This window comes from Humulus lupulus, chromosome 4 (genome assembly GCF_963169125.1).
Source record: "Humulus lupulus chromosome 4, drHumLupu1.1, whole genome shotgun sequence".
Classification (NCBI taxonomy): Eukaryota; Viridiplantae; Streptophyta; class Magnoliopsida; order Rosales; family Cannabaceae; genus Humulus; species Humulus lupulus.
The window spans coordinates 169303221-169330585 of record NC_084796.1 but is presented as its reverse complement, the minus strand read 5'-3'; the positions used below and the strand labels follow the sequence as shown (position 1 = coordinate 169330585).

Sequence of the window (27365 nt, the reverse complement as noted above, 5' to 3'; positions counted from 1 at the left end):
GTAATTCCTGAAATGTCTCTTTCCTTGACCCTCAACTGGTAATAACCAGATTGGAAATCAATTTCTGAAGACATTGTCCTGTCTTTTAACCAGTCATTTAAACTCTTCGTCCTTAACAGACGATGCCAACCATTCCCACGATACGATGCTCCGTCTGATCCACCCCGAAGTCAAAACTTCTTCGACTTCTTCGGTAATTCTTTCTGTCAAACCATTACCATCTTCCATAATGTCCCTGATACTGAACCTACCCGTAGCTCAATCCTGAAGCGTACCCAATCACTCCTTGCATTACCATTTGAATCCCTACTGATCATCTTAGTTTCCATTCAGTCCAACCAAAATACTCCACGTGATATCCCCTACAATCCATGGTTATCTCTTAATAATTATCTCTCACTCTGACTCATGTCAAGGCTCCCATATGACAAGCTCTATTACTCTCACTACGAACCTCTGTATTACTTGTATTCCAATTCCTCCTCCAGAAGTTTCTAATTCCTCCTCAACAAGTACTAATATCTCAAATCTCTCGTATACTATCCTTGAGGCATATACTCCATGTCTGAACCTTTCTTGGGAGATACTCAACACTGAACTCTTCCAGCTCATTATATAACCAAAGACGTGAGCTATCGAGTCAACTGGTCATCTCTAAGGAACTAGCCCCGGGCTTCAAATGTAACAAGGCATTCCAGTCTTCCATTCTCTAATCTTGGGTAATCCACCCTAACATATCGAATCATTCCATGTAGAAGTCGTGCCCGCACCTGGCATCTTCCCCGGTGCGTCTCCTACCTTTGGTACATACTAAATATCCTCACTAGATCCCGTCATTACCCTGATGGCTATCTTGAAAACCAGACCCCCTTCTGCCAAAACCAGGAGCCATAGAACTATCCAGGGTTCTTCTATTCCAATTATCGAGGATCTATCCTTACTAAATTCCACCAATGGAAATACTGTCATTTGCATCTCTTTCCCTACAACATCCACGCTCTATACCTCCTTCCACATACCTCAAATAACATGGCCCTCCTTACTGCCTAAATACAAATCAAGATCTCATACACTAGTGCGACCCTACTGCTCTGGACCATTCCAGAGTTTAATCCCTAAATGGGTCATCATTTCCAGCTACATTCGCCTGTATAAATTTCCAAAATTGATTATCCAACCCACAAAACTCATTAACATACATTGTTGTTACCTTACCATTCTAAATCAAGCTTATAAACCTATTAGTCTACGCAGTTCAAACTATGTCTTTATAACCCCTTCTATCAAATCACCATCTGGGTTCTTCCCAACCCATCATGCCAATATCTCGGTCTGAGCTTCCGGGCATCCTTCTGCCACAAATACTTAGAGCAACCCCTTAGTCATGACCTCTCATCTTCATATAACCAAGGATGGAATTAGCTTTGCCCATCCACTGACCAATTCTTAAACAAACCCGAACTTTCCTCAAAACCAGAGGATAACGCCTTTTAAGCCTTCCATATAGTACTCTCATCTGTCTATCTTCTCATATTAAACCAACATTGGTAACCCCACTGTCAGAGTATACAAAGCATCTCTTTCCCCAGAAAAGTCTGCTATTCTTCCATCTAGTCTCTGCCATTAGACCCCACAACTTACTCACATACTAGCAACCTCGACTATTATCTGCAACCCCCTCTAAAACAACACCTAGTCCACTTAACCATTCTGGGCCCAAACAATTTGAATTCATCCACCTTTACTGACTAAACCCCTCAGCCCTGAGGTTCACACTCCGAACCAATCCACGACCAGGTCCAAATAACCACAATAATCATTCACACATAAAACATAATAAACACTACTCCACAATACTATTCATTAAGCTACCAAATTTTATTGCTACCAGGTACATTCACACTTTACCATGCTTTCTACATACCAATAAACAGGTATAACATATAAGTTCGATTTAGGCAGATCACCATATACAATCAGTATACAAACCCTTGCTCAATTATTCATTCACATGCAATAGCAATGCGGATCAGCACGCCTCAATCTCATCACACAATAGTCAAGGGTCAGGCCCTAACAGTATCTCATGCTCCCTACCATCATACAACATATTACATTCATATTGCAATCAAGAACTTACGCATATAATCTTGTATACTCAATTAAAAAACCCTGAGTCGAGCTTGTCTTCAGCGGCGAGTGTACATGTCCAGCCTATCTTCAGGAACCCTTAAACCTAGACCGCTCTGATACTAAGTTGTAACGCCCTGGATAACCAAGACCATTACACCGTGTATTTAAAATAGTTTGAGACTTGCTAACCAAGTCATTTAAGTAAAAATGTGAATCTAAAGAAAAAAACAGGTTAGGTTTAAAAGATTTTGGTATAAACGAATAATTTCCATTAAAATAAATGTTTGGTAGATGGGATCCCAAAACAGGGTTTAAATGACATATTTACAAGATTTTCAAATGTTATAAATAATCAAAGCCACTCTAATGGAAAAATACACATTTTAGGTTTCTATCCCTATACAATCCCTCGACTATGGCAGCCGAGCAACTGACAATGTACATCTCGCCCCCAGAGCTCTCCAACTCATGGTCGATTCATCTTACCCTTGCCTTTACCTGCACCACGTAGCACCCCTGAGCCGAGGCCCAACAAGAAAACTATAACATCATAGCACAATCAATATCGATAACCAAATTGTTCAAAAAGTATAACCAAGTGATTTACAAGACATTAATCAATTATCCAGCAAGCCAAAGCATTCACTTAATCAAGGATAACAATCAATAAGCCAATGACCTAACATCTAGATATTCATCATATCATATACATCAAGTTAACAACAGTACACACATTATACAATAATTAGGGTCAATGCCCTTAGGCCACACCCTCTGTCTAATCCACTGTCTTTGGCTCACTTAGGCCAAGCCCAGTGTTCAACCCGCTGACTCCGGTCCTCTTAAACCAAGCTCAGTGATAACTAAGCTGTCCTTGGCTACCAGTGGCCGAGCCGCATCCTGTGCGCCAATATTGATTCTGGCACTCTTAGGTCATTTATTTCATGTTCACATGGAATAATACCATCATACAATAATGCATACAAGTATAGGGAACCCTTAGTCCCAACATAATTACACAACCGTGTGCAGTTTTCTTACCTTTAATTCCAAGTGCTTTGATTAAGAAAGACGACCCTCGAGCACGATCCTGCCCTAAGCCCTAGCATACACCTAGTCATAACCATGATAAAGGATTCCATCAACAATAAATGAATAAGGGTTTCCAGACAAAGTTCTAGCCTTCGGGACATCAAATTCCACCAAGCACAGTAGTGGAATCGACCCCGAGAACCCTAGGTTAGGTTCCCACACCTAAAACCTCCTGAAAGCAGAAAATACCCTTAAGAGTCGCGACCCGCCTCCAACCAGAGGCCTAGCCTCCCCAGACAGCAGACACAGGCCGCGCCCAGCTCTTCTTCCTGGCACACCTCTGTTCTAGAGGGTAGCGGCACACCAAGAACCGAGTCGCGGCCCGACCCCTTGGAACCCAGAAAAATCTCCATTTTCATCCACCAAATCTCAACCAAACTAACCCAAAATCACCCCCAACAACATATTTTAATCATCACAAACACTTTAACATATTTCCAATAGCAAAACCCAACAAAAACCTAACTTAGAAACTCCTCGAAATCCCACTTCAATCCTTGAAACCCAAAAGCTTATAAACCTCTTAGAACAAATAGAAATTCCCAGAATTCAAATGCTAAACTATAATTAAAAGCTTACCTTTACTGAAGAAGAAGTCCACCAAGCAGTTGCTGAGCTAATTCCCAAGTCCTTAGCCTCAATTCAATCTTCAATATCAAGAACCCAAAAACACTTAGAACCAGCCAAAGCTACAGAATTTAAACAGCTATTTCATAACTCAATGCTTACCTAAATTTCTGATTGAACCTCCAAATTGCTACTAAAATACTCCCCAACATTCCAGCTCAAATCCCTGAGTTTCTAGCCCAAATTCCCTGGGATACCACAAGTTAGCTTGAGAGAAGAGAGAGAGAGCACTAGAGAGGGAGAGTCGGTTCAACAAGCTTCTAACACATTTCCTACCTTTTGTCTTATCTAACTTAAGTCTCTTAAGGTAATCCCAAGGCTTGGGGTACCAAAAACGTCCCCGAGAGCAAAACGGTAAATTTCCCCAATATTCCCTCCTAAGCTTTCTAACCTCAAATATATCTCCAATTATTTATTTTCATAACCCGATAACTCAAATAAATGTCTATTACCCAAAATACCCCTTGACTCGCCCCGAGTCGGGTATCAAGTCCCGTTGTGACTTTCCTGCTAACTTACTCCCTAGGATTGCCTTGTGCCGTATGCTGCATATATATCCACATAATAATGTAGTCTCAGCAATTTATCACAAATAATCACATTTATGCCCTAACGGGCCAAAATTACAATTATGCCCTTACAAGCTAAACAGGGCTCGCATGCTTATCTAATACTCATAAACATGCATTTTTACCAGTAATTCACATAACTTCCAATTATGCCCTCCCGGCACACTAATCAAGGTCCTTAAGCCTTATTAGTAATTTTGGGTCGTTACACCTGACAGGGCTAGCCATTGCTTGTTTGAAAGACAACAGATCATCATCACTAGTGTCACCAACAACCATATTTGTTTCACCATCCAAACCATAGCGAACTAGGTTCCTAGAAACCCTCCCACTACGACGAGGCTTTGTGACTGTTTGCTCAGGAATAGCGGTACTTTCTTCATTTAAATTGACTTGCGTCGTTTGGTCATGAAGAGTGGGAATTTCATCATCAAGACGCATTGATGATGATGGAACATTGGTTGGAGTCAGTTCTTCAACCATCTCCTCTAAAACTACTTTGTTGTGTGGTTTGAAGTTTTGGACATAGTCATTTTCTAGAAAAGTAGCATTCATTGACATAAACACTTTCTTTTCTAAATGACTATAGAAAAGTCCACCCTGAGTGCCTTTAGAATAGCCAACAAACATGAAAACTTCAGTTCACGGTTCTATCTTTCCTTATGTTTTCCTCAGGACGTGGGCAGGACACCCCCAGATTCTATAATGGCGTAAACTAGGTTCACGACCATTCCAGCATTCTAAAGGTGTTTTGGGGATTGATTTGGATAGCACGGCATTGAGAATGTCATGTGCGGTTTCAATTGCATGTCCCTAGAATGAAGTTCGTAGAGTTGAGTAACTAAGCATGCATCTAACCATTTTCAATAAAGTTTTATTCCAGCATTCCGCTACACCATTTTTTTGCGGAGTACCCGGGGTAGTAAGTTGTGATAAAATCCCAAGTTTAGTTAAATGATCTTGGAACTGCATATCCAAATATTCTTCTCCCCTATCAAATCGCAAGATCTTTAATGTTTTACCTACCTTGTTCTGAGCCATAGCTAGGTATTCCTGAATCTATGAAAATGTTTCTAATTTCCTATGCATTAGGTAAAGACGTGAGTATCTAGAGTAATCGTCATTGAAAGTGAAGAAATACTCAAAAACACCCATGTCTTGTACATTCAAAGGTCCACAAACATCTGAATGAATAAGTCCAAGTGGTTCCTTGACCTTATCACCCTTTGCAGAGAATGGACGCTTGGTCAGTTTGCCTTTTAGACAAGATTCACAGGCAAGTAATTCACCTAAGGTGAGTTCCCTCAAAGGTCCGTCCTTTGAATCCTATCATAGCCAATGTGACCTAGTCTCAAGTGCCATAAATACATCATGTTTTCATTATCGGTCTTTTGACGTTTACTGGTCCTAGGTTTATCTACTTTGAATAATTCATTATTAAGAGTGATGGGTTCGTTAGGTCGCAGAATATAAAGCCTGTTTTCCAAACATGCAATACACAATTGTGATCCATTGAAAGAAATAAATATTAGAACTTGTGAAATTCATAACAAATTTTTCTAATTGCAACATGGAAACTGAAATTAAATTTCCACTAAAATCTGGAATAAAGAATACATCTTTCAAAATTAAATATTTATTTCCGAACTTCAAGCGAGCTCTTCCTCTAGCATGGACCGCAACGAATGCTCTGTTCCCAACTCTAAGCTTTAAGCAACCTTCGTCCACTTCCTCCCATGATTCAAGAAGCTTTATTTTTCGCTGCTAGAAATTTGGGGCAATCCTGTTTCACAACCAAAGCTTGGTTAGCATTAGCCGTAGCTGGATCAGTAGCAGTAACAAGAGTCTTCTTTTCTCCTCCCTTACTTGGTCCACCCATGATAGACTCAAATGTCTGAAGCTCATTCATGAGCTGCGTCAGACCCTAGTTGAGTTTATTCAACACATAGTAGGTGGTGAACGACAGTAAAGCAAGAGAGATATTGTTGAGGATTAAGCTGACCTAAGTTTCCTCATCTATTATTGCTCCATGTAGTTCAGCTTCCTGAAAGTAGTTTGTCATTTTGATCAGATGAACGCAAACATGTTGAGACGGTGCCATCCAAGCATTGGCATATTTCTTAGTGACCACAAAATGAGTATGAGTTGACTTGGCACCAAACATGTCTTGGAGTTGATCCATGATTTCGTAGGTCGTCTCGACATTCTCCATCTTTGTCTTGAGAGTGTCGACCATACTAGTCAACATGCAGTATCGTGCCTTGTTGTTAGCCGCCTGCCAACGCTCATACTTATCCCTCACAAACTTGGTAGCTCCTTCAGCCTGAACTTCCGGGGATTCCTCAGTCATGGTGAACCTGGAGTTGTCACCAATCAACGCAAAGTTGATGTTTTTGCTTCCATTTAAGGAAGTTTTCTCCAGTGAGTTTTTCCATCGAAAGTTGAGAAAGGATGGGAGTAGACACAGCCATACTTAAAACTACATATTATCAATAAAATAGAAATCAATCACATTTGCTCAATAAAACTACTATTCACTCTAATTTCATGAAATAGAACAACGTATACCATAAATATGTAAGATATGGAAAAAATACCAAAATAATCATATCTCTATTTCTTTAGGTTTTTAACTAATCTATGATATTGTTGTCCCGATTGGCGAGAGTAAAAAAATATTATTATTTAAATATAGTTGTAAACTCATTTACCAATGGACACCATTATTAACAACCTACTATTCGATCAAAATAAGAAAACAAAATCTCTTATTTATAAGCTAGACCACAGTTTCGATAATCAATAGATTTAGTCTCAGTAGTAACCGTAAGGGTGAGTCTAGTAGAATTTGACATATAATTATCTATCTTTTGAAATTTAACCTTGTCAAAATAATTAATGAACACCTTCCGTATGGGGATGAATCAAAGCGTCTTGAGACCCCATTAAGCTATTGACATTGTTGAACTAACGATGGAGATCGAATATAATTTTTAAAATAAGCTCATTAATAAAATAGTATTTTTATTATTAATTTTCAAAAATTTAATGACTATGGTTCTCCAAGAAATTATAAGATTAAAATTTTAAAACCAAAGTCCTATAATTTTCTATTAATTCTAAAGTGTCACATTGAAACAAATTCAATTAAATTAGAACTAATTTGTTGCTAATCAATATTTATGTTTAACTATTATAATGAACTTATACAATGAAGTTCAACTTAGGCAAATGAGCCTCAACAATTCGGCTTGTATGGAGAGGGTTAGGTCTAGTATGTCGTTCCCACTACTAAGGCCCACATACTTCCATACAAGGTCCAAAAGACAAGAATTTAAACATTCATTTTATTAATTGATTAGGCTCACTATAGTCATGCAAAGCAAATGAGTCTTTACAAGTGGAACCACCCACAAGAGAGGAATTTAAACTTTACATTTTCTAATGGGCCCAAATAAAATTTATCATTTTATGAATATTTTATTTTGAAAAATCCATATACTAAGCAAACATATGAGTCATTATATGCATCTAAGCCCAATTTCAAAAATATCACATATAGTTCAAACAGACATGTTATAATCGGATGGGACTAATCATGTTACTATATGAGCAAGTCTATGAATTTATGTAAAAATACCACAATTTATTTCATTTGCAAAAATATCACAATTAATTTTCTAGAATTTATCCAAAATTCGAATTAATTAAATTTTGCAAAAAATAAATAAGTCAATTTAAATAAAATTTATCGACAATCAACCAAAGTTAATTTAAATTTCATTTATCAACAATCAACTTAGTTTAGGTCATTTTGAAAAATATTAATTTAATTTAATTTAAATAAGATTTATCAACAATTAACAAAAGTTAATTTAAATCCCATTTATTAAAAAATATTTTATTAATTGGTTTGAAAAACGTTATGTTTTTAAAAAATTAACTAGTTATAAATTTTTAAAATAAATATCATCTGCTGTTTTTGCAAAAATATCGACAGTTAAACAAATTCAAATATCCATAAAAATATTTAGTCAACAAATTTTCAAATTTCAAATAATTAAATATTAAAATTCATAGAATAATCAGATATTAATATCTTCAAATATCGGATTTTAAAAAATATCACATATTAAAATATATCTTTAATATCTGATATCTTAATTCTAATATTTTAATATATAAAAATATTTAAAATTAATTAGTTATGTTATTTTTAAATTTGAATTTGAATATTTGTAGAAAATATTTATTTTTTAAAAGATTAAAGAACAAAAATATCATATTTCAAATAACATATTTTTAAATAATAGAAAAGATCTGATATTTTTGTATTAACCTATTAAAAAATACATTCAAAAATCAAATTTTAAGAAAAAACTATCGCAAGCCGCAGCAAATGCTCGAAAGAAATTTTTTTTAATAAAATTTGTGTAATTTTTCAACCCAAAAACGTTTTCTAAATCATTTTTACCATGTTTTACATCAAATAAAGTATTTATATAAAATTTATTTGCAAAGAAAATAAAACAAAAAATCCCAAATAAGCTAATAATCACATAAAATTCAATATGCGTCATAAAAAATATGAAATCCACCTGATTACTCAACACATCAAATAATTCAATTTTACCATGTTCATGCATGAAAATAAAGATTACCAAAGGCTTTAAGGCTAGTTGTTGGGAAAACTAATGCAATAACTTGTTTATTTTCATGTCAATCGTATATTAAACATATTAATATAAGAAAACCTAGAACATGCTTCTAAAATTGAATTCATACATAAATAATGATAAGAACACTTACATTATTGTGCAGCGGTATGATTGAATCCTTCCTTCAGTTTCTCTAACACAGCCTTCCAAAGAATCCTTAGAACCACCTAGACTAGAGTGGGCGATTCTCAACACATGAGATAGATACAAAGAGAAGAAGAATAGAAGAGAAAAATTAAGGCTTAGAAAAAGGACTTATGCTGTAGAGAGATTCTAAAATCCTAGAATATGAAAAATAGATTTGTAGATTGTCTTTTTGATCTTCTAAACATATGTTTTCAACTCTCACTTAGGATTACTTTTATAGGCTCAATTAGGTTACTTATTTAATTAAAAAATTAATAAAATAAAAGCCAATTATCAGCCCTAAGTCAAAATTCTTATGGGCCATAGGCCCGTGAAATTTCCATTTTAATTATAAGCCCGTTGGACTTAAAATCAAGGTCTGTATTATTTTCTATTGATTAATTAATTAAATCATTTATCAAATTAATTATTTATAATTTGAACCTTGATTTAAACTTATTTATTAATTTAGACACCAATTTATCTTAATTAATAAATATGCCCTAATTTCTCTTTTCTTCTCTAAATTAGATAACTCTATGTAACTACCCAAAATTGACCTGGTCAACTTTGATAATTCTAATTGATAATTAAATCAATTAATTGAGGCTATCTAGAAGATTTTATCCAAGGTACAGTTGAGACCATGGGCCTATGAAATCAAGCTCCAATAAGTTATCATTGTTGACCCTCGTTCTGGCCAACGACACGGAGTCAGATAAACGACAAAAAAGTAGTACAAAGCTTGACAAAATGATCTAATGGAAAGTAAGAACACAAAAGATTATAGTGGTTCGACCCAAGTGATTGGTAATGACCTGCGTCCACTTGATACTATTATTGATATTGAGCTCCAAAGGTGTGATCAAAGAACTAGGGTTCCTGAGTTTCACAGACCTTAGAATAAGAAAACAACACAAACAATGGATAATAGTACTGCAATTCAAAAAGAAATCAAAAGATCAAAAGTCCCCTCCCTTGAGCTATATCTTGCATATTTATAGGCTCAAGGAGGATTACATGAATTAATCAGTCATATCTTTCCTTAATAAATGGATACCAAAGTCATAATGAAGAGATATTCTCGGATCTCATTACTACTGTACAGATCTTTACATAAATAAACGGAGTATACGACCAAACTGGTCGTATATAAAACTTGAACGTCGCTTGTGGAAATATTTCTGGTCGATAGGCGAACAGTATCTCTACCACGTCACCAACAGTTATTTGTTGGGTAAACATTTGCCCCCCAAGTTTATTTATTGCGACCAGCAATAAGTAAACTTAGGAAACTAACCTTTTGTATGCCCCACGAAATCTGTCAGAGCATCTCATGCGTTCTTGAAAACGGTGACCTAATCACGTCCAATCATGCCTTTTCGGTTTCTAAGTAACCTTTCCGACGGCTATTACACTCCCCCATGCCTTGAAAAAGGTAACTCATGATTACCCCTTTTCAACATATCTCAGCCTTTATAAATAATCCTCACATTTACCTTTTAACTTTTTACTCGCCATTTCCTTGCCAAGAACTCTCAAGAACTCCATCTCAAAGCTCAAAACTTCAAAGGTCTTCCGTCGCTGTTCTAAGGATCCTTTGTTCGCACGCCCAAAGTCCTTCCATTTTAGAACCTCCAACCTTCATCCAGGTAAATTTCTTCAACTTTTAAACCCTTTGAGATGCCATGCATACTGCTTTTGAGTTCTGAAACTTTTTGTGTTCTTGGGTAAAGATTCGTGAGGATTTTACGTATACCATTTGATGCTTGATAGGGTAGTGTATTTTCGCTCTGTAGGAGTTAGGAACCAGTTTGATAGTCAGGATCATAGGTTTAGGGCGTAAAATCGAAGTAAAAATTTGATTTTTAAGTTAGCTGAAAAACTGGGTTATTCCCGCCCCTTTGGAGTTGAAAAAGCTTTTTCCAGAAAAACTTTTTACTTTCACTTTTTGATCCGTTTTTCAAACTGTTTGCATAAAACTTAGTGTTTTGGTTAGAATGTTTCTGGTCGTAGACGCGAGCAACATTATTCCAACTTTCAACATAAGCTCCCAGGCATTGCGTCTTATCTCCTCCTTTCTCTGTTTGTAGTTTACATGAAAGACCCGTGGGGAGGAGAAAGACCTATCGACGATGACCTGCTAGCTCAACTGCTCGAGGACGAAGAACAACCCTCGTCATCGATACCCAAAATTCCATTTTCTCGTGCCAATCCAAACATTTCCCCTGTCTTGACTCAAAATATGGCTCGCACCAAAACCAAAGCCCAGAAAAGGAGAACCTCTGATCCTTCTCATCAGCCTGCTCCTTCGGCTGATGCTCCCTCGACCAATGGTTGAGATGAAAATGCTCCCGACCCCAACATCCAAAGACATGCCCGACCTCGACACACCATTCAACCAGATGTTGAGTGGTATGTAGTTCCTGAAAGAAGAGTGACAATCAGAATGATTGCTAATTATATAAGGAAATACGGTCTCCCGGGGGTGACCTTAGTTAGACCCAACCAAGACCAAAGGGCGAATCTTCCTGGAGGCACCTTCAGCGCCTGGTCGAGGTTTCATATCGAGGCAGGGGCTACCTTGCCTCTTCACTCATTTTTTCAGGGGGTGGCAAACTATTTTGGAGTTGCCCCCTTTCAAATAACTCCAAACGGATATAGGATGCTCACAACACTCTATATCTTGTACAGCCACAAGAAATGGCCCGTGCCAATGCCTCATGAGGTCAACTACCTTTTCGACCTCAAATCTAACCCCAACCAAGAAGGCACGAGGTTTTTTCACTTCTGCCATCAGGAAACCGGGCGCACCTTCCTGATTGACACCACCCACATATCAAATGTGGGGAAGTACTACCAAGAGTACTTCCTCACTACTGACATGATCGCAGACAACCTGGCCTTCACTCAAGGAGGTAAAACTTTCGTATCACTGGCTGCTACTTCTTCACTTAGTGTTCTCCTCCACATTTTCTTAAACTGTTAATGTCTTCCAGGCCCGTTGTTGTGACCAAACCCAACTCCGGACATGGAGTTGAGATCGGCGCTCCTAGCCAGCATGACTGACACAGAAAAGAGCGTCAAGCATCTGGTTACAGAGGCTAACCTTAGGTTGGTTGACCTCTTGGCCCCTCAACCGGACACGAGGGTGCCTTCAGCAGGGAGTGCCTTTGCTGAGGAGGAACCCGAGCAGCAACCTCCAGCGTCACCTCCACGAAGGAGACCGACTGGGGTCACAATCAGGGAACCTGCTGGTACTCCTCCCGCAGAGAGGCCCTCGGCCCCCTTGGGGAAAGGAAAAAAGAAGGCCACCGAGCCTGTCGAACTCTCTGATGATTCTTCAGATGATAATGGTACAGTTATTTCACTTTTAGACAATTTGCCAATTCCCTGTCACCTATTCGACGGGGACAACAATTTTAAATATGCTCTAAATTTAGGTCTAGACTTCTTCGTATCGAAGAGTGAGTATAAGACTAGTAAAGTCTATAGTATAGTCACCAGTAATTATAGCTCGGGTATTTGACTTTACAATCTTTCTTTACTTCTTTTTCTGATGTAATATACTTGGTCATTCATGCTATCTCACTATTCAACATTGTTCTTCTTTTTCATACATGGAATTCGTCAATGTGTTCGACATCTATAGCACTCCTGAGGCTATCGCGGCTCCCCTAAGAAAGAAGAAGACTAGCAAGAGACACCACGGGGAGAGTAGCAAAGCACCTCAGGCAAAGAAGGCTTGAAATACAGGCCCTTCGAAGGATAGGCCCTCCGCCACCACAACTCCATCTTCTCCCTGCGAGCAGCAAACTCCTTCTGCTCCGGCTGGATCGACTCCTCCTCCCGAGGCTTCGACCGACCAAACTCAGCAGGTTGATCCTGCTCCAACCGGGGGAGAGACGGTTGGTCGCGCCTTTAAACTGGTCAAAGAGAGGATCACCAAGATTGCGAAGTACGACCGCTGCCGAGAGGCAATGGCTGCTACAGAGACAATGGAAGTTGACCTAATTTTGAACCACGCCCTGAACGAGTTCACCAGTGTAAGTCATCTTTTTCTGGGGAAACAGGTCTTCTTTATTTTATTGTTTGTCTAACTTCCACCCTGGCTTGCAGGCCATGCTGAACCTCACTGCCGGCCGAATCCGCTTGGGTGCCGTCATCGAGCATGCCAGAACTTTGGAGCAACGTCATGAGGATGAACTTAAAACTGCTGAGGCCAAACATGCTGAACAGTTGGCATTGGTGGTTGAGGAAAAGGCCAAACGGGCTAAGGAGTTGGAGGAGAAGCAAAGGTCTCTGGAGAAAGTTCGCGAGCAGAGGGACCAATATAAGGAGTCCAACTGCTTTAACTTTCACGCGGCCCAACAGCTTGAGGTTGACTTGGCTGCGAGCAGGCAGGAGACCACAATTCTAGAGGGCCGGATTAAGGAGTTAGAGAAGGCCAACGCCGGCAACTTGGAAAGGTACAAGAGTGCCACTCTTCGATGCTTCTATGATTTTTGGAAGCATAATCAGGGTGCCAACTTCGACTACCTTCTCGAGAATGCGAGAGATTCCGAGCTTGCTCGCTGCGCTGCTTAGTTGGCTGAGGAAGAAAGATCAAGGGATCCTGCTTCCCCTGAAATCTCGCTGGCCGCCGGAATGGACGGGGCAGACAACGAGGCTGCAGGCGTTGTCGATCATAACCTTCCCCAAGATCCTCCGGCTCCTCGAAATCCTTGAGCTCCTTAGTCTTTCCTGTTTCTGTTTCTTCTTTTTATTTACACGACCTACGGGTCGTGATGTAAAGACAATTTAATTTTTTGGTTTGCTGCACGGGCAGCTTTTACTTTTATTTTGAACAATTACATCCAAGCAGTTACTGCTTGCAGTGTAAAAGGATCGCTTTGATATTACAATATATTTGCATATTATTATAACATCTAATTGTTCACATGACCGAACTTAGCATAGCACTTTGGTTTGATTTAACAAAATATCAAAATTTTGAAAAATACTCCATGTGCCCTAGCATGCTTTCACTTATTTTGCTCATGTGTTTACATACCTTTTAACGATATGCTTTGCTTACTTGTACCTTATATGCCCCCAAGTGATCGGGGAGCTTTAGGTCCTTGGTCACTTTCCTTGACTAAAACCTGCTCGAACATTACTGCTCGTAGCAATATGATTAGCATTATAATATAGCAAAACAACACACGTAATGAGGAAATACTTGTAATAAATACAATAGTTGGCAAGAAATGACTGGCTGAACACAGTCCCTTATATTTCTCGTAATAAATGGACTAAACATGTCTGTACAAGTGATCAATAAGATCTTACATTTTTCCGAAACTTGTGAAAAGTAAAATTTATACAAGCCAATTCTTTAAGAAGAATTGTTCATTGGTAATACTTGCGCAGGTGTTCTCCATTCCAATAGTGAGGAACGAGATCTCTGTTTAAGCGGGCAAGTTTATAAGTGCCTGGGTGAAGGACTTCATCAATCGGGTAAGGCCCTTCCCAATTTGGCCCGAGTACTCCAGCAGCTTGCTCGCGGGTGTTAAGGAAAACTCTTCGGAGTACAAGGTCTCCAAGGATTCCATCAGTAGCTAGCTATTAGAGTCCTGGTCATATGTTAATCTGTGGTGCGAGGGTGGATCTAACTCGACAAGCAACATGGCTTCATACCCGTACGCTAAGGAAAACAGGGTATGACTTATTGCTGTTCGGTGGGAAGTTCTGTACGACCAAAGGACTTCAGGCAACTGCTCTGACCATGCTCCCTTAGCTTCTTCAAGTCTTTTCTTCAGGGTATCCTTCAGTGTTTTGTTAACTGCTTCGAATTGCCCATTCTCTTGTGGATGAGCGACTGAAGAAAAGCTTTTGATAATATCATGACGTTTGCAGAAGTCCGTGAATAGATCACTGTCGAACTGGGTGCCATTGTCTGAGATGATCTTTCTCGGTATTCCATAGCGACAAATGATATTTTTGACTATGAAGTCAAGCACTTTCTTGGTCGTTATGGTTGCGAGTGGCTCAGCCTCGGCCCATTTGGTCAAGTAATCGACGACAACCACTGCGTACTTTACACCACCTTCTCCTGTAGGCAAGGATCCAATTAGATCTATTCCCCAAACTGCGAAGGGACATGGACTCTGCATCTGCTTTATCTCGTTGGGAGCTGCTCGTGGGATTTTAGAAAATCTCTGACACTTGTCACATCTTCACACGAACTCCATTGAGTCTTCATTCATTGTTGGCCAGAAATATCCCTGCCTTAGGATCTTTTTTGGCAGGCTTTGCCCCCCAGCGTGGTCCCTGAAAAAGCCTTCATGCACCTCTTTCATTAACTCTTTGGCTTTCTCCTTTGTTATACATCTGAGGAGTGGCACTGAGTAACCCCTTCGGTATAGGATCCCCTCAACCAGGATATACCTAGCAGCTTGCCGCTGAAGGGTCCTGCCTTTGTTTCTGTCCACTGGTAGCACGCCACTTGACAGATATTCTACATAAGGTGTCATCCACGTATCTTCCATCTGGATGACCAGAGTGGTTTCTGCTGCTTGGATGCTTGGTGTTGATAGTCGCTCGACTGACACTATGTTCAGAGTGTCAGCGTCCTTTGCACTTGCCAACTTTACGAAATCGTCCGCGTTGGAATTCTGATCGCGAGGTATTTGCTGGAGAGTGTATCTGTCTAACTGGGCTAACAGATCCTTTGCTTTGTTCAGATAGGCGACCATCTTCAAAACTCGCGCCTGGTACTCTCCCATGATTTGATTTACCACCAACTGAGAATCACTATAGATGTCAAGCACTTTTATGTTCATATCCTTGGCTAACTGCAGTCCAACGAGTAATGCTTCATATTCAGCCTCATTGTTAGAAGCAATGAACTCAAATCTAATTGCACAGTGAAATCGATGCCCTTCCGGCGTTATCAATATCACTCCTGCTCTTGTGTGGGATTTGATAGATGAACCGTCTATGACCAATTTCCACGAGGTTGCTTGGATTTGATATTCAGGCTCGCTAGGTTCCTCAATCTGCTTGCCACCCGCGGGCTCTGTGAATTCGGCGATGAAGTCAGCTAAGGCTTGTCCTTTTATCGCTGCTCGCGGCAGGTAAGATATGTCGAATTGCTCGAGTTCGACTGCCCACTTTAGTAATCTTCCTGCAGCCTTTGGCTTTTGCAGGACTTGCCGAAGAGGCTGGTCAGTCAATACCGTAATCGGATGAGCTTGGAAGTAAGGCCGCAGCTTCCTAGAGGCCAAACTAAGCAATATGCTAACCTTTCGATGGGGGGATACCTTAATTCTGCTCCGATCAGCCTTTTGCTTACGGAATAGACAGCCTTCTGCACACCTTCCTCTTCTCTTACAAGAACAGCACTAGCAGCATAATTCATGATTGCGAGGTAGATGAACAAAGTCTCCTTATCGACTGGCTTTGACAGGATGGGTGGTTGCGCCATATGCATTTTTAGTGCTTGAAAGGCCTGTTCGCACTCATCTGTCCATTCAAATTTCTTATTGCCTCTGAGTAAATTAAAAAATGGGACGCACTTGTCTGTCGATTTTGAAATGAATCTACTGAGAGCAGCAATCCTCCCAATCAGGCTTTGGACATCCTTAATTTTCACTGGCGACTTCATCTCGATCAGGGCTTTTATTTTCTCAGGATTAGCTTCAATTCCTCTTGATTTAACTATAAATCCCAAGAACTTCCCTGATCCTACTCCGAAGGAGCATTTAAGGGGATTTAGCTTCATCTTATATTTATTCAGGACGTTGAAGCATTCCTGCAAATCCCTTACATGCCCTTCTGCTTTCTCTGACTTAACCAACATGTCATCGACGTAAACCTCCATGTTTGTGCCGATCAACTCCTTAAACATGTGGTTGACGAGTCTCTGGTAAGTCGCACCAGCGTTTTTCAAACCAAAGGGCATCACCTTGTAACAGTAGAGCCTTGTATCAGTTTGAAAGCTAGTGTGCTCCTCATCAGGGGGATGCATACTGATTTGATTATACCCAGAGTATGCATCCATGAATGAGAAGATCTCGTGTCCTGCAGTGGCAACGACCAGCTGGTCGATTCTTGGGAGTGGGAAACAGTCTTTGGGGCAGGCTTTATTTAGGTCTGTAAAATCCACGCACGTACGCCACTTTCCATTCGGCTTGGGCATGAGTACAGGATTAGAGACCCACGATGGATAAAACGCCACCCTGATGAACCCATTCTCCTTCAGCTTCTCGACTTCCTCTTTTAAGGCCTTTGATCTATCTTTGTCGAGCAGCCTTCTTTTTTGTTGCACTGGTGGAAAGCTTTTGTCGATGTTCAGGACATGGCTGATGACTACAGGATCTATCCCGACCATGTCTTTATGCAACCAACCAAAGACATCCTGGTTCCTCCTTAAGAACTCCACCAATGCTTGTTTTGTTGTTGTCTCTACGTTTTTACCGAGTTTCACAACTCTGGTCAGATTTTCCTCATCGAGTTGGACCTCTTCAAGGTCCTCGATGGGTCCCACTTCTTCTTCAAAATCCCCAAAGCGAGGATCTAAGTCTCTATCCTCACTTTGGGCAATGCCTTATTTGGTGAGATTGTCACATGAGCGGGCTTGAACATCAGTTTCCATTTGCAACTCCTTCCCGGTGGCATCTCTCGATACACCTTTCTTTGCCTTGGTGATTGAGGCGTTGTAGCACTCCCTCGCTTCCCTCTGGTTTCCCAACACGCATCCTACCCCTGTGTCCATTGGGAATTTCATGGCGAGGTGCCATATAGAAGTGACGGCTCGCAGGACCAGAATTGGTCTCCCTATCACAGTGTTGTACGCTGAAGGACAATCAACTACTATAAAAGTAGTGAGTAATGTCCTGTTAGCAGGTGCAGTGCCTGCTGTGACTGGGAGTCTAATTGACCCTACTGGGGCGAGCCCTTCTCTGGAAAAACCATAAATGGTTTGGTTCCACGGCTCCAGGTCCTTCATGGACAACTTCATCCTTTCCAGCGATGACTTATATAGGATGTTGACCGAACTTCCTGTATCGACCAACACCCTTTTCACCATCATATTCGCGATCTGTACATCCACGACCAGCGGATCGGAGTGTGGGAATCGCACGTGCTGGGTTTCGTCTTCAGAGAAGGTGATCAGTTCCTCCCCTGTTCGAGCCTTTTTTGGTGCAAGATCCTCGACACTCATCATCTCGATGTCCAGGTCATGCCATAGGGTTCGAGCATATCATTCCCTCACTTTCCCACTATCTCTTGCAAGATGTGGGCCTCCGAAGATGGTGAGTAGGGTACCTACCACGGGAGTTGGCTGTAAAGGTGGCTAGCGTTGGCGTGCAAGCGCCGAATCGTTGCCACCTTGAGCCTCTCGCTGAGAACCTCCCACGGCTCGTACATATCTTCTTAAATGTCCCTGTCTTATCAGGAACTCAATTTCATCCTTCAGCTGGTTACACTCATTGGTGTCGTTCCCGCAATCGTTATGAAAACAACAGAACTTTGTTGAATCTCTCTTGGAGATATCTTTCCTTATTGGTGCGGGTCATTTGTAGGGCACGCTCGAGCTGGTCTCCTGGTAAACCTTGGCTCGACTTTCAACAAGGGCAGTGTAATTGATGAATCTCAGTTCATACCGATTACCTTTGGGGTGCTTACTCTTGGAGGTCGAGGGTTCGTTGCTCGCCCACTTTCCACCATTCTTACCATTGCCATTCCCGTTGCCTTTGCTGTTGCCATTGGGCTTCGACCCATTGGCAGCTTTGGTGGGTTTTTCCTTGGGCCCCTTGTCTTTTGCTGACAATTTCCCTTCATTGGCAATCGCATCCTCGAGCGTGATGTACCGATATACTCGATCTAAAAACTCTTGGGTACTTTTAACCCCATTCTTTCTGAGGCTACTCCAGAGGGGAGAATGGCGCCTAACCCCAGCAGTTAGGGCCATCATCTTGCCTTCATCGCCCACAGTCTTAGCTCCTGCTACAACTCGCATGAAGCACTGAACGTATTCCTTCAAGGGCTCCCCCTCTTCCTGGCGTATCTCGACCAGTTGGTTCACCTCGGTGGGGTTCACACGACCCGTGTAGAACTGTCCGTAAAACTCATTCACGAACATCTCACAGGATACTATACTTGCAGGAGGGAACTTAAAGAACCACTCCTGGGCGACATCAGAAAGTGTCGCTGGGAAGATCCTGCAGTGAGCATCTTCAGAGACTTTCTGAATATCCATTTGTATCTCAAACTTGTTGACATGAGATACCAGATCTCCATACCCATCAAAATTTGGCAGATTCAGCATCTTGAATTTGCTGGGGGTTTCTGCCACAGCAATCCTTTGTACGAAAGGGTTGCCTCTCCTCTGATCATACTCAATGTGCGATGTCCGCCCCCCGACCAGCTGCTACATAGCCTGGTTCAGGGCATCGATTTGAGCCTGAACGGCTTCCGGGATCGCTTGGGCCTCTGGTGCCAGGGGAATGTACTCATTGTGCCTTTCTCGGCGGTCGTTGAGTACATCCCTCAAATCATCGTCTCTTCGCCGCTGCTCGCTAGCTCCAAGCCGGCTAAAGACATTATTTTGCCTGGGCTGCCCCCCAGTGTTATGACCTGCTTGTCGGTCTTCTCTAGGTGGGGGGCTCCTGCCTCCACCTCTCTCTTCGTTCCTCCGACTAGCATTTCCTCTGCCTGAGTCAGCCTCATTATAGCCGCGGCCATCTCTGAACCATGACTGGCTATGGTGCGACCGACTATTCCCTCTATTGCCCCCTTGGGCTAGCATTTCCTGAGCGTTAGGGGGAGGCCAACATTGGTCGGTGGGTCCTTGTGCATTGTCATGCCGTGGGGGGCCCCTGACCGCAGAGCCTGTCTCTGAGTTCCTCCTGTTGGTAGAAGGACGCTGCCCCCTGCTCGGTGGATGTGGCTCTTCACCACTTGGGTGTCTTGGGTTGCAAAGCTGTTGCCTGGCCCTATTCTGCCTCGGGCGTGGGGGATAGCCTCGACCAGCCTGAGACAGAGGCTTTGTCTCAGGATCCCTAGGTGGGATATCATACTGAGGCATAGGTGGCTTCTCTGGCCTCTGAGGACTTATTGGCTGGAGCGGGGGACTAGGATTAGGACCCCTTTGAGGTGGTCCACTTAGGGGTTGATCAGGCTGGGAGGTTGGCGCAGCTTGATTCCTAGCTAGCTGGATGGCTGCCTCAAGGTCTGCCATGGCATCCCTCTGCCGACGGTCCATCTCCGCCTGCCGCTCGCTCAGCTCCTGACGCTGGCGCTCTATCTCCCTTTGCTGCGATGCCATTATCTCGGCATCATTCTCCTGATTGGCCAACTCATCTTGCAACACCCCCAGTGTTGTCTTCAGGGTCTCATAATCCAACTCCTCTTCGTCAAACTCCAAATGAGGTTCGTCTTTAGCCACATTTGGGGGAGGAGGCTGGGATGGTGCAGCGGCAGCCTGTCCAGTCTTCTTGGTAGTTTTCGCCATTAGATCTTCTTGAGTTCGACTCTCAATGAAAGCACCAGAATGTTGACCCTCGTTCTGGCCAATGATATGGAGTCAGATAAATGACAAAAAAGTAGCACAAAGCTTGACAAAATGATCTAATGGAAAGTAAGAACACAAAGGATTATAGTGGTTCGGCCCCAGTGATTGGTAATGACCTACGTCCACTTGATACTATTATTGATATTGAGCTCCAAAGGTGTGATCAAAGAACTAGGGTTCCTGAGTTTCACAGACCTTAGAATAAGAAAACAATACAAACAGTGGATAATAGTAATGCAATTTAGAAAGAAATCAAAAGATCAAAAGTCCCCTCCCTTGAGCTATATCATCCATATTTATAGGCTCAAGGAGGATTACATGAATTAATCGGTCATATCTTTCCTTAATAAATGGATACCAAAGTCATAATGAAGAGCTATTCTCGGATCTCATCACAACTGTACAGATCTTTACATAAATAAACGGAGTATACGACCAAACTGGTCGTATATAAAACTTGAACTTCGCATGTGGAAATATTTCTGGTCGATAGGCGAACAGTATCTCTGCCACGTGTCGACCACGTGTCAAAAGTTCTTGCCATGTCACCAACAGCTGTTTGTTGGGTAAATAATCATAAATTTAACAAATAAATGTATTAACTTATTAATTCCTCGTGACTCCAGTAAAGACTCAGAATTGCACTCTTGAATTCATAGAACGCTCTATAAGCAATATATATACGTTATTAATTATCCATTGTTACAACCCTAATTGTCACTCAATCCCCTATAGACGGTCTACAATGAGATGGGACTAAAATACCGTTTTACCCCTCATTTTATTTTATCCTTAAAACACTTAGTTCCTTGTAAATGATATTTCAGAAACTAATATCAATTACTCAAATGAGATCTCTATCATTTAACACCTCAAACCAAACTAAAAGTAAACCATCGTTGTACTTCTTCACCAGAAGCCATAGATGTTCATATCTATGATTAACACTCCCACTCAATTATACTACCGAGTTCCCAAGATGTAAGTATGGACTAGTCCGTAGGGTAAGCTGGTAACGAACAAGTCAAAGAACATAAATAATACAATCAGTTAGAATACTAACAACTCAGAATTGAGATTGAATTGACCTATGGTCAACTATATGATATGACTAGAATAGATAATAACGGTATGTTTACTTATCCTTTCTACTGTTAATATCGGTCCAATCAGATGTAACAAATACATCTGATCTTATCTACTTTGCTAATATTCTGAAAAGAACATAACACTACAATGTGTAAGTAGATCATATTGTAGATTGGCAAGTTAGTGTAAATCTTGTGCACTGAGTAATCTTAGGCCTAACTTATTTTAAACATATAATCATATTTATATTCCACTGTGATTACGTCACTATAAATGTGATTAGCTATATGCTCGGGATTATATTAAACAAATAATCATGAAAATAAAACATGTGAGCAAAGTGATTGACCAAGTTAAAAAAATGATTTCTATTCTTTTATTGATAATAAATGAAATTACAAAGAAATTGAATTTTAATTAGGGCATAAAACCCCAATATATTCATACTCCTTCAGTTGTCTAGACGCGTAGGCTATTGTTTTACCTTGAAATTAGCACGAGTTCAATTAGTTCGAGTACAACTGGCAGATGAATATGTAGAAAAACAGCCAAGTAGAATATCTGGCTAACAGGGATGTGAACAGCTCGAGTTTGGAGGTTCGATATCACGATACACAGTTTATTTTGAAACCGCCTTTAGGATAACAATTGAGTTCGAGACTTATAATAACCAGGTCCAACTTTGGGCATTCTAATCTTACTATGAGTTAGGGTTCAGATAGTCGTTGAACACGAGCTCGGGTGAGATATTCATGTCGTGGAAACTTGTGCAGAATGCATACTGAAGGATCCCAAGAGATTCAGAGGCTCTTTATACGCTCATTAATGCCTAGGTAGTATCACATATCTATCAATGATTATCTGAGATAGCAAGAGTATATTCTATTATGTTATAAAATCATATCACAATGTAAATGGCAATAATCTGTATAAAATGGATGCCATATTTATTCACGCAGTTACCCAAACCTGTCCATGGAATTTCCCTATAAATACTAGGAATATTGGATAGGGAAGGAGACGACCATTTTTTGTATTACCAAAACTCTGCAGAAATTGAGAGAGAAAAGTAATAATATTTACTCATGGACTAGGTGGATTTTAAACACTGAACCATGTAAAATTTGTGTGTGTTCAAGAGAGTGTTTATTATTTCATTACAGTTTATAATTCAGCACTAATCTACCTGTTTAATTTCTTAATAAATTGTTGGCAAAAAACTGTGTCAACTGTTTGGTGCTTTCATTGAGAGGAAATTAGTGATTCATAAGTTTCAGTCGACTTTCATCATGGTGCTCACTCGATCGATGCATGATAATGAGATGGAGAAAATTGGTGGGAAGGAGGCCCATCATACTGGTGTTCCCAATGAAAGGGGCCCAGATGTTCAACAACGTCCTGAGAAACAACCAATGGGTCAGGAAGATGCTGGAAGTTCAGCGTCACCCCACCAACTCCTAATCCAGGATACTTGATTGTCGTCGAGATGGAAAATGCCCAATTATGGAGCCATCTCGCTAGGGAAAATAGATATATTGAAGAGGTCTTGACTCAGTTACCCCCTCTAACAACCGACATTAATGTCGAAAAGAGGCAAAGTGGGTCTCATAAGTCCCACAGGAATAACCGGTCTAAACTGAGTCATTCTGTTAGAACCGCCACTCTGAGTTCTATACCTACAGAGTGAAACCACCAGAGTGCTAAGCCCACTGGTCATCACAAGAGTCATCATCAGCATGTCATTCAGTAGGTCAAGACTGTGACCCCTAGCTCTGTGCCTTCTTCACAGATTCCCATAAATTCCAATAACAACCTACGGGGTGGGGCTGGGACAAGCTCATGATGGAAAAATGCTCCAACGAATCCCGCTATGCCACGGTGAGAGCCCCAGGCACAGAGAACTAGGGACATTGGAATAGAACCGAGGAAGGCTAATTTAGTTCGTCCTAAGGGAACAAGGATAGCCTCGCCAATAAGGCATCCTCTGTCACCGGTAAGACATCCAACACCACCTCGCCCTCAATGAGATGCTCTAGCTCGTGGGAATAGTAGGAGAAATCCTCCCCCGTCTATAAATACTTATGCCCCACGGACGCGTGCTGAGAATCTAGGTCCTCGATCTCAACTAAGAGTTGTAAGTTTCACTAACGGAAGTTATTGGACGAAGAGCCATCATGGAGGCAGTTCCGAGAGCGACTTGAGAAATCACTTGAGTTCAGCACAAAGTCCTCGATATGATCCACAGCCCGACCTGTGCGATCAATTGAACTCACAAAGAAGGTATCCAGCTCGAAATGAGGATGTTAGCTATACTCGGCATGAGGGAGGTCTGTCCATTGTACGCGACAATTGGAATGTCCCACCTAACCAAGCTCGAACTTAGCAGGACAACAACCCATCAAACGTGTATAATAGGGTGGGAGCTGTTGAACAGCCCCCAACTAACCTAAGGACCAGGGACCAAACCCTTGAAATACTTACTTTGATGTAAGATCAAATGAAAATACTCTTATTTGGGAAGGGAAAGGACAATTGTGACTTAGATGAGGAGCTTGAACCTTTTGCTCCAAACATTGCAGCGGCAACATATCCTATTGGCTTTAGGATACTGCACATATTGACGTTTGATTGAAATGCACATCTGTCTAATCAACTCAGGATGTTTAACACGATGATGATGGCCCACAATGCCATGCTCGATCTAAGATGCATCTTGTTCCCTACAACTCTAGTCAGACCTGCCAGGCAGTGGTTCAAACAATACAAGAGGCATTCGATAATCTCGTGGAAGAAATTTTCCGCTGAGTTTAAAAGAGCATTCTGAGCTTTACAGAAAATTCGTGTTGAAGCTGATTCATTGGGCAATGTAAAGCATCAACTTGGTGAGACACTAAAAGCATACTTGAGCATATTTTCCAATGTTGTTGCACGAGCTAGGGACGTTGATGACAACTCCAAGCTCATGGCAATGAGAACAGGAATCTTGGTGGGAGGCGACCTATGGCAAAAACTACAAAGAGAAGGAGTTAAATCATAGATGAATTTCTGACCCGAGCTCAAGAGTGGATAAACCTAGAAGAGGCATGAGCTTCTGTCACAAGAACCAGCCGGACCCCTATCCAACCCATTGGAGTGGTGATAGATGTTGCAGCTACAGCTCAACCCGTTACCCAGAATAACCAAGGGGGATATAACAAGAGGAAGGGGAATGGTGAGGGCGACCAGAACGAGATGAAGAAGAACAAGTCTGTTGAGAAATTCAAGCCCATTTATGCAACCTATACCGACCTAACAGACACCCAAGAGTGTATCTTCCTGGCTAATTCTAATCGTCTCCCATGGAAAAAGCCAGAGCCTTTAAGGCACCATAGGGTGAAGAGAGATCCTTCAAAGTTTTGCCGATTCCACGATGATATCGGTCATAACACTAATGATTGTTGGCAGCTGAATGATGAAATCGAGACTCTCATTTGAGCTGGATCATTGGCCCAGTACGCCCAAAATCGGGTAGTTCCCAATCAACCTACTAGGAAGAATCCTCAGTCAATTCCAGAAGCTCCGATCATTCAACCTGGAGCTCAGACGAATCAGGTCGACCCTCCCCCAATAGTACGAGGAGATATAACCATTATTGTTGGAGGACCTCATTTGGCATGCACGAGCAGCGGGGCCCAAAATAGGTATATCAATGAGTTGAAGGCTCATAACGGTGTGGAGTTTGTCCCAGAGCAGTGGTTATCGAAGCAACAACGGTTCGAAAAACAACCAATCATTTTCACGGAAGAGGATGCTAGCCACGTCCAATTCCCACACAATGATCCGCTGGTGATAATCCCACAACTCGATAATCGAATGGTGCAGAGAATACTGGTGGATAATGGAAGTTCCGTAAATTTACTTTTCAGGTCCACCCTGGAAAAGATGGGATTTTCCATATCCGATTTGAAGGCGACTTCAATGACTCTGTATGCATTTTTGGGTGAAGGAGCAGCGGCCATAGGGATAATCGGACTAGTTGTGGCGTTGGGAGAAGAGTCACGAATTGTCTCCAAAATATTCGAGTTCGTGATAATCGATTGTCCGGCCGCATATAACACGATTTTGGGCCGACCTACACTGATGGAATTTGAAGCCATCACTTCAATCTGACACCTGGCAATGAAATTCCCCTCAACCTCAGGGATATGCAATGCAAGAGGAGACCAGCTCGCCGCCAGAGAATGCTATAGCATTTCTATGAAGGGAAAATCACAACTTGGGCAGCAGGCAATGGTCATAAATGAGGGAGGTGAGGAGTCCCAAGGAGTGGAAGTCACCTATGGGACAGAAGAACCTCGAGAAGAAGACGGTGAGGTCGCCCAACAGGATGATATTGATCCGTGGGTAGGCGAAGATAGGTCTTAGCTGTAAGCAATAGAAGAGCTCGAAGAAGTAAACATCGACCTGAAAGAACCTTCAAGGGTTGTAAAAATTGGAAAAAATCTTAAAGACAAAAGGAAGAAAGAGTTGGTCGAGTTTTTACAGAAGAACCTGGATGTTTTCGCCTGGTCGGATGAGGATATGGTGGGAATCAGTCTGAGTATAATAATGCATACCTTAAACTTGGACAAGATCGTGCCTGCAAAGTCCCAAAAATGGAGGCATTTGGGGACAGTACGAGCTGGAGCATTAGAAGAAGTAGCTTGCCTACTAAAATGCGGGTTTATCAGGGAAGCAAAATACCCGATCTGGGTTGCTAACCCTGTGTTTTTCCCGAAGCCAAACGGGAAGTGGAGAACCTGTATCAATTTCTCCGACCTTAACAAGGCTTGTCCCAAGGACTATTTCTCATTACCAAGAATCGATCATTTGGTAGACGCCACAGCAGGTCACAAGCTCATGTCTTTCATGGACGCGTATTTTGGATATAACCAGATTGTGACGAACCCTGCACACCAAGAGCATACCCGTTTCATGAACGAGTATAACGTATATTACTACAAAGTTATGCCATTCGGATTGAAAAACGTCGGGGCTACATACCAACAATTGGTCAACAAGATGTTCGCTAACCAGATCGGGAAAAAAATTGAGGTGTATGTCGATGATATGCTCGTCAAGTCAAAGACTACCAATAACCATGTATCTAACTTAAAAGAATGTTTTAGCATATTGAGAAAGTACGACATGAAGCTGAATCCCCAGAAATGCACATTCGAGGTGGCATCTGGAAATTTTCTAGGGTTCATAGTCAACACAAGGGGGATAGAGACGAATCCAGAAAATATCATGTCGTTGTTAGAAATGCATTTTTCCAGGTCACGTAAGGAAGTTCAAAGCCTAACTAGAAGGGTGGCAGCTCTAAACCTCTTCTTTTCAAAATCCACTGACAAGTGTCTACCATTCTACAACTTTCTCAGGGGAAACAAGAAATTTGAGTGGACCAAAGAATGCGAACAGGCATTTCACGAT

At 41.4% G+C, this 27365-nt stretch overlaps 1 protein-coding gene across 1 annotated transcript in view; it reads left to right on the top strand.

Annotated features, from left to right (window-relative positions):
• Positions 1–12989: 12989 nt before the first annotated feature.
• The window catches only part of LOC133832660 (uncharacterized), a 101030-nt gene continuing 86654 nt past the window's right edge, over positions 12990–27365 (top strand). The window contains exons 1-2 of the mRNA XM_062262970.1: positions 12990–13311; positions 13385–13734. Of these exons, the coding sequence (XP_062118954.1) occupies positions 13246–13311; positions 13385–13734 (416 nt within the window). The 5' untranslated portion in view covers positions 12990–13245. The remainder of the gene's footprint in view (positions 13312–13384; positions 13735–27365) is intronic.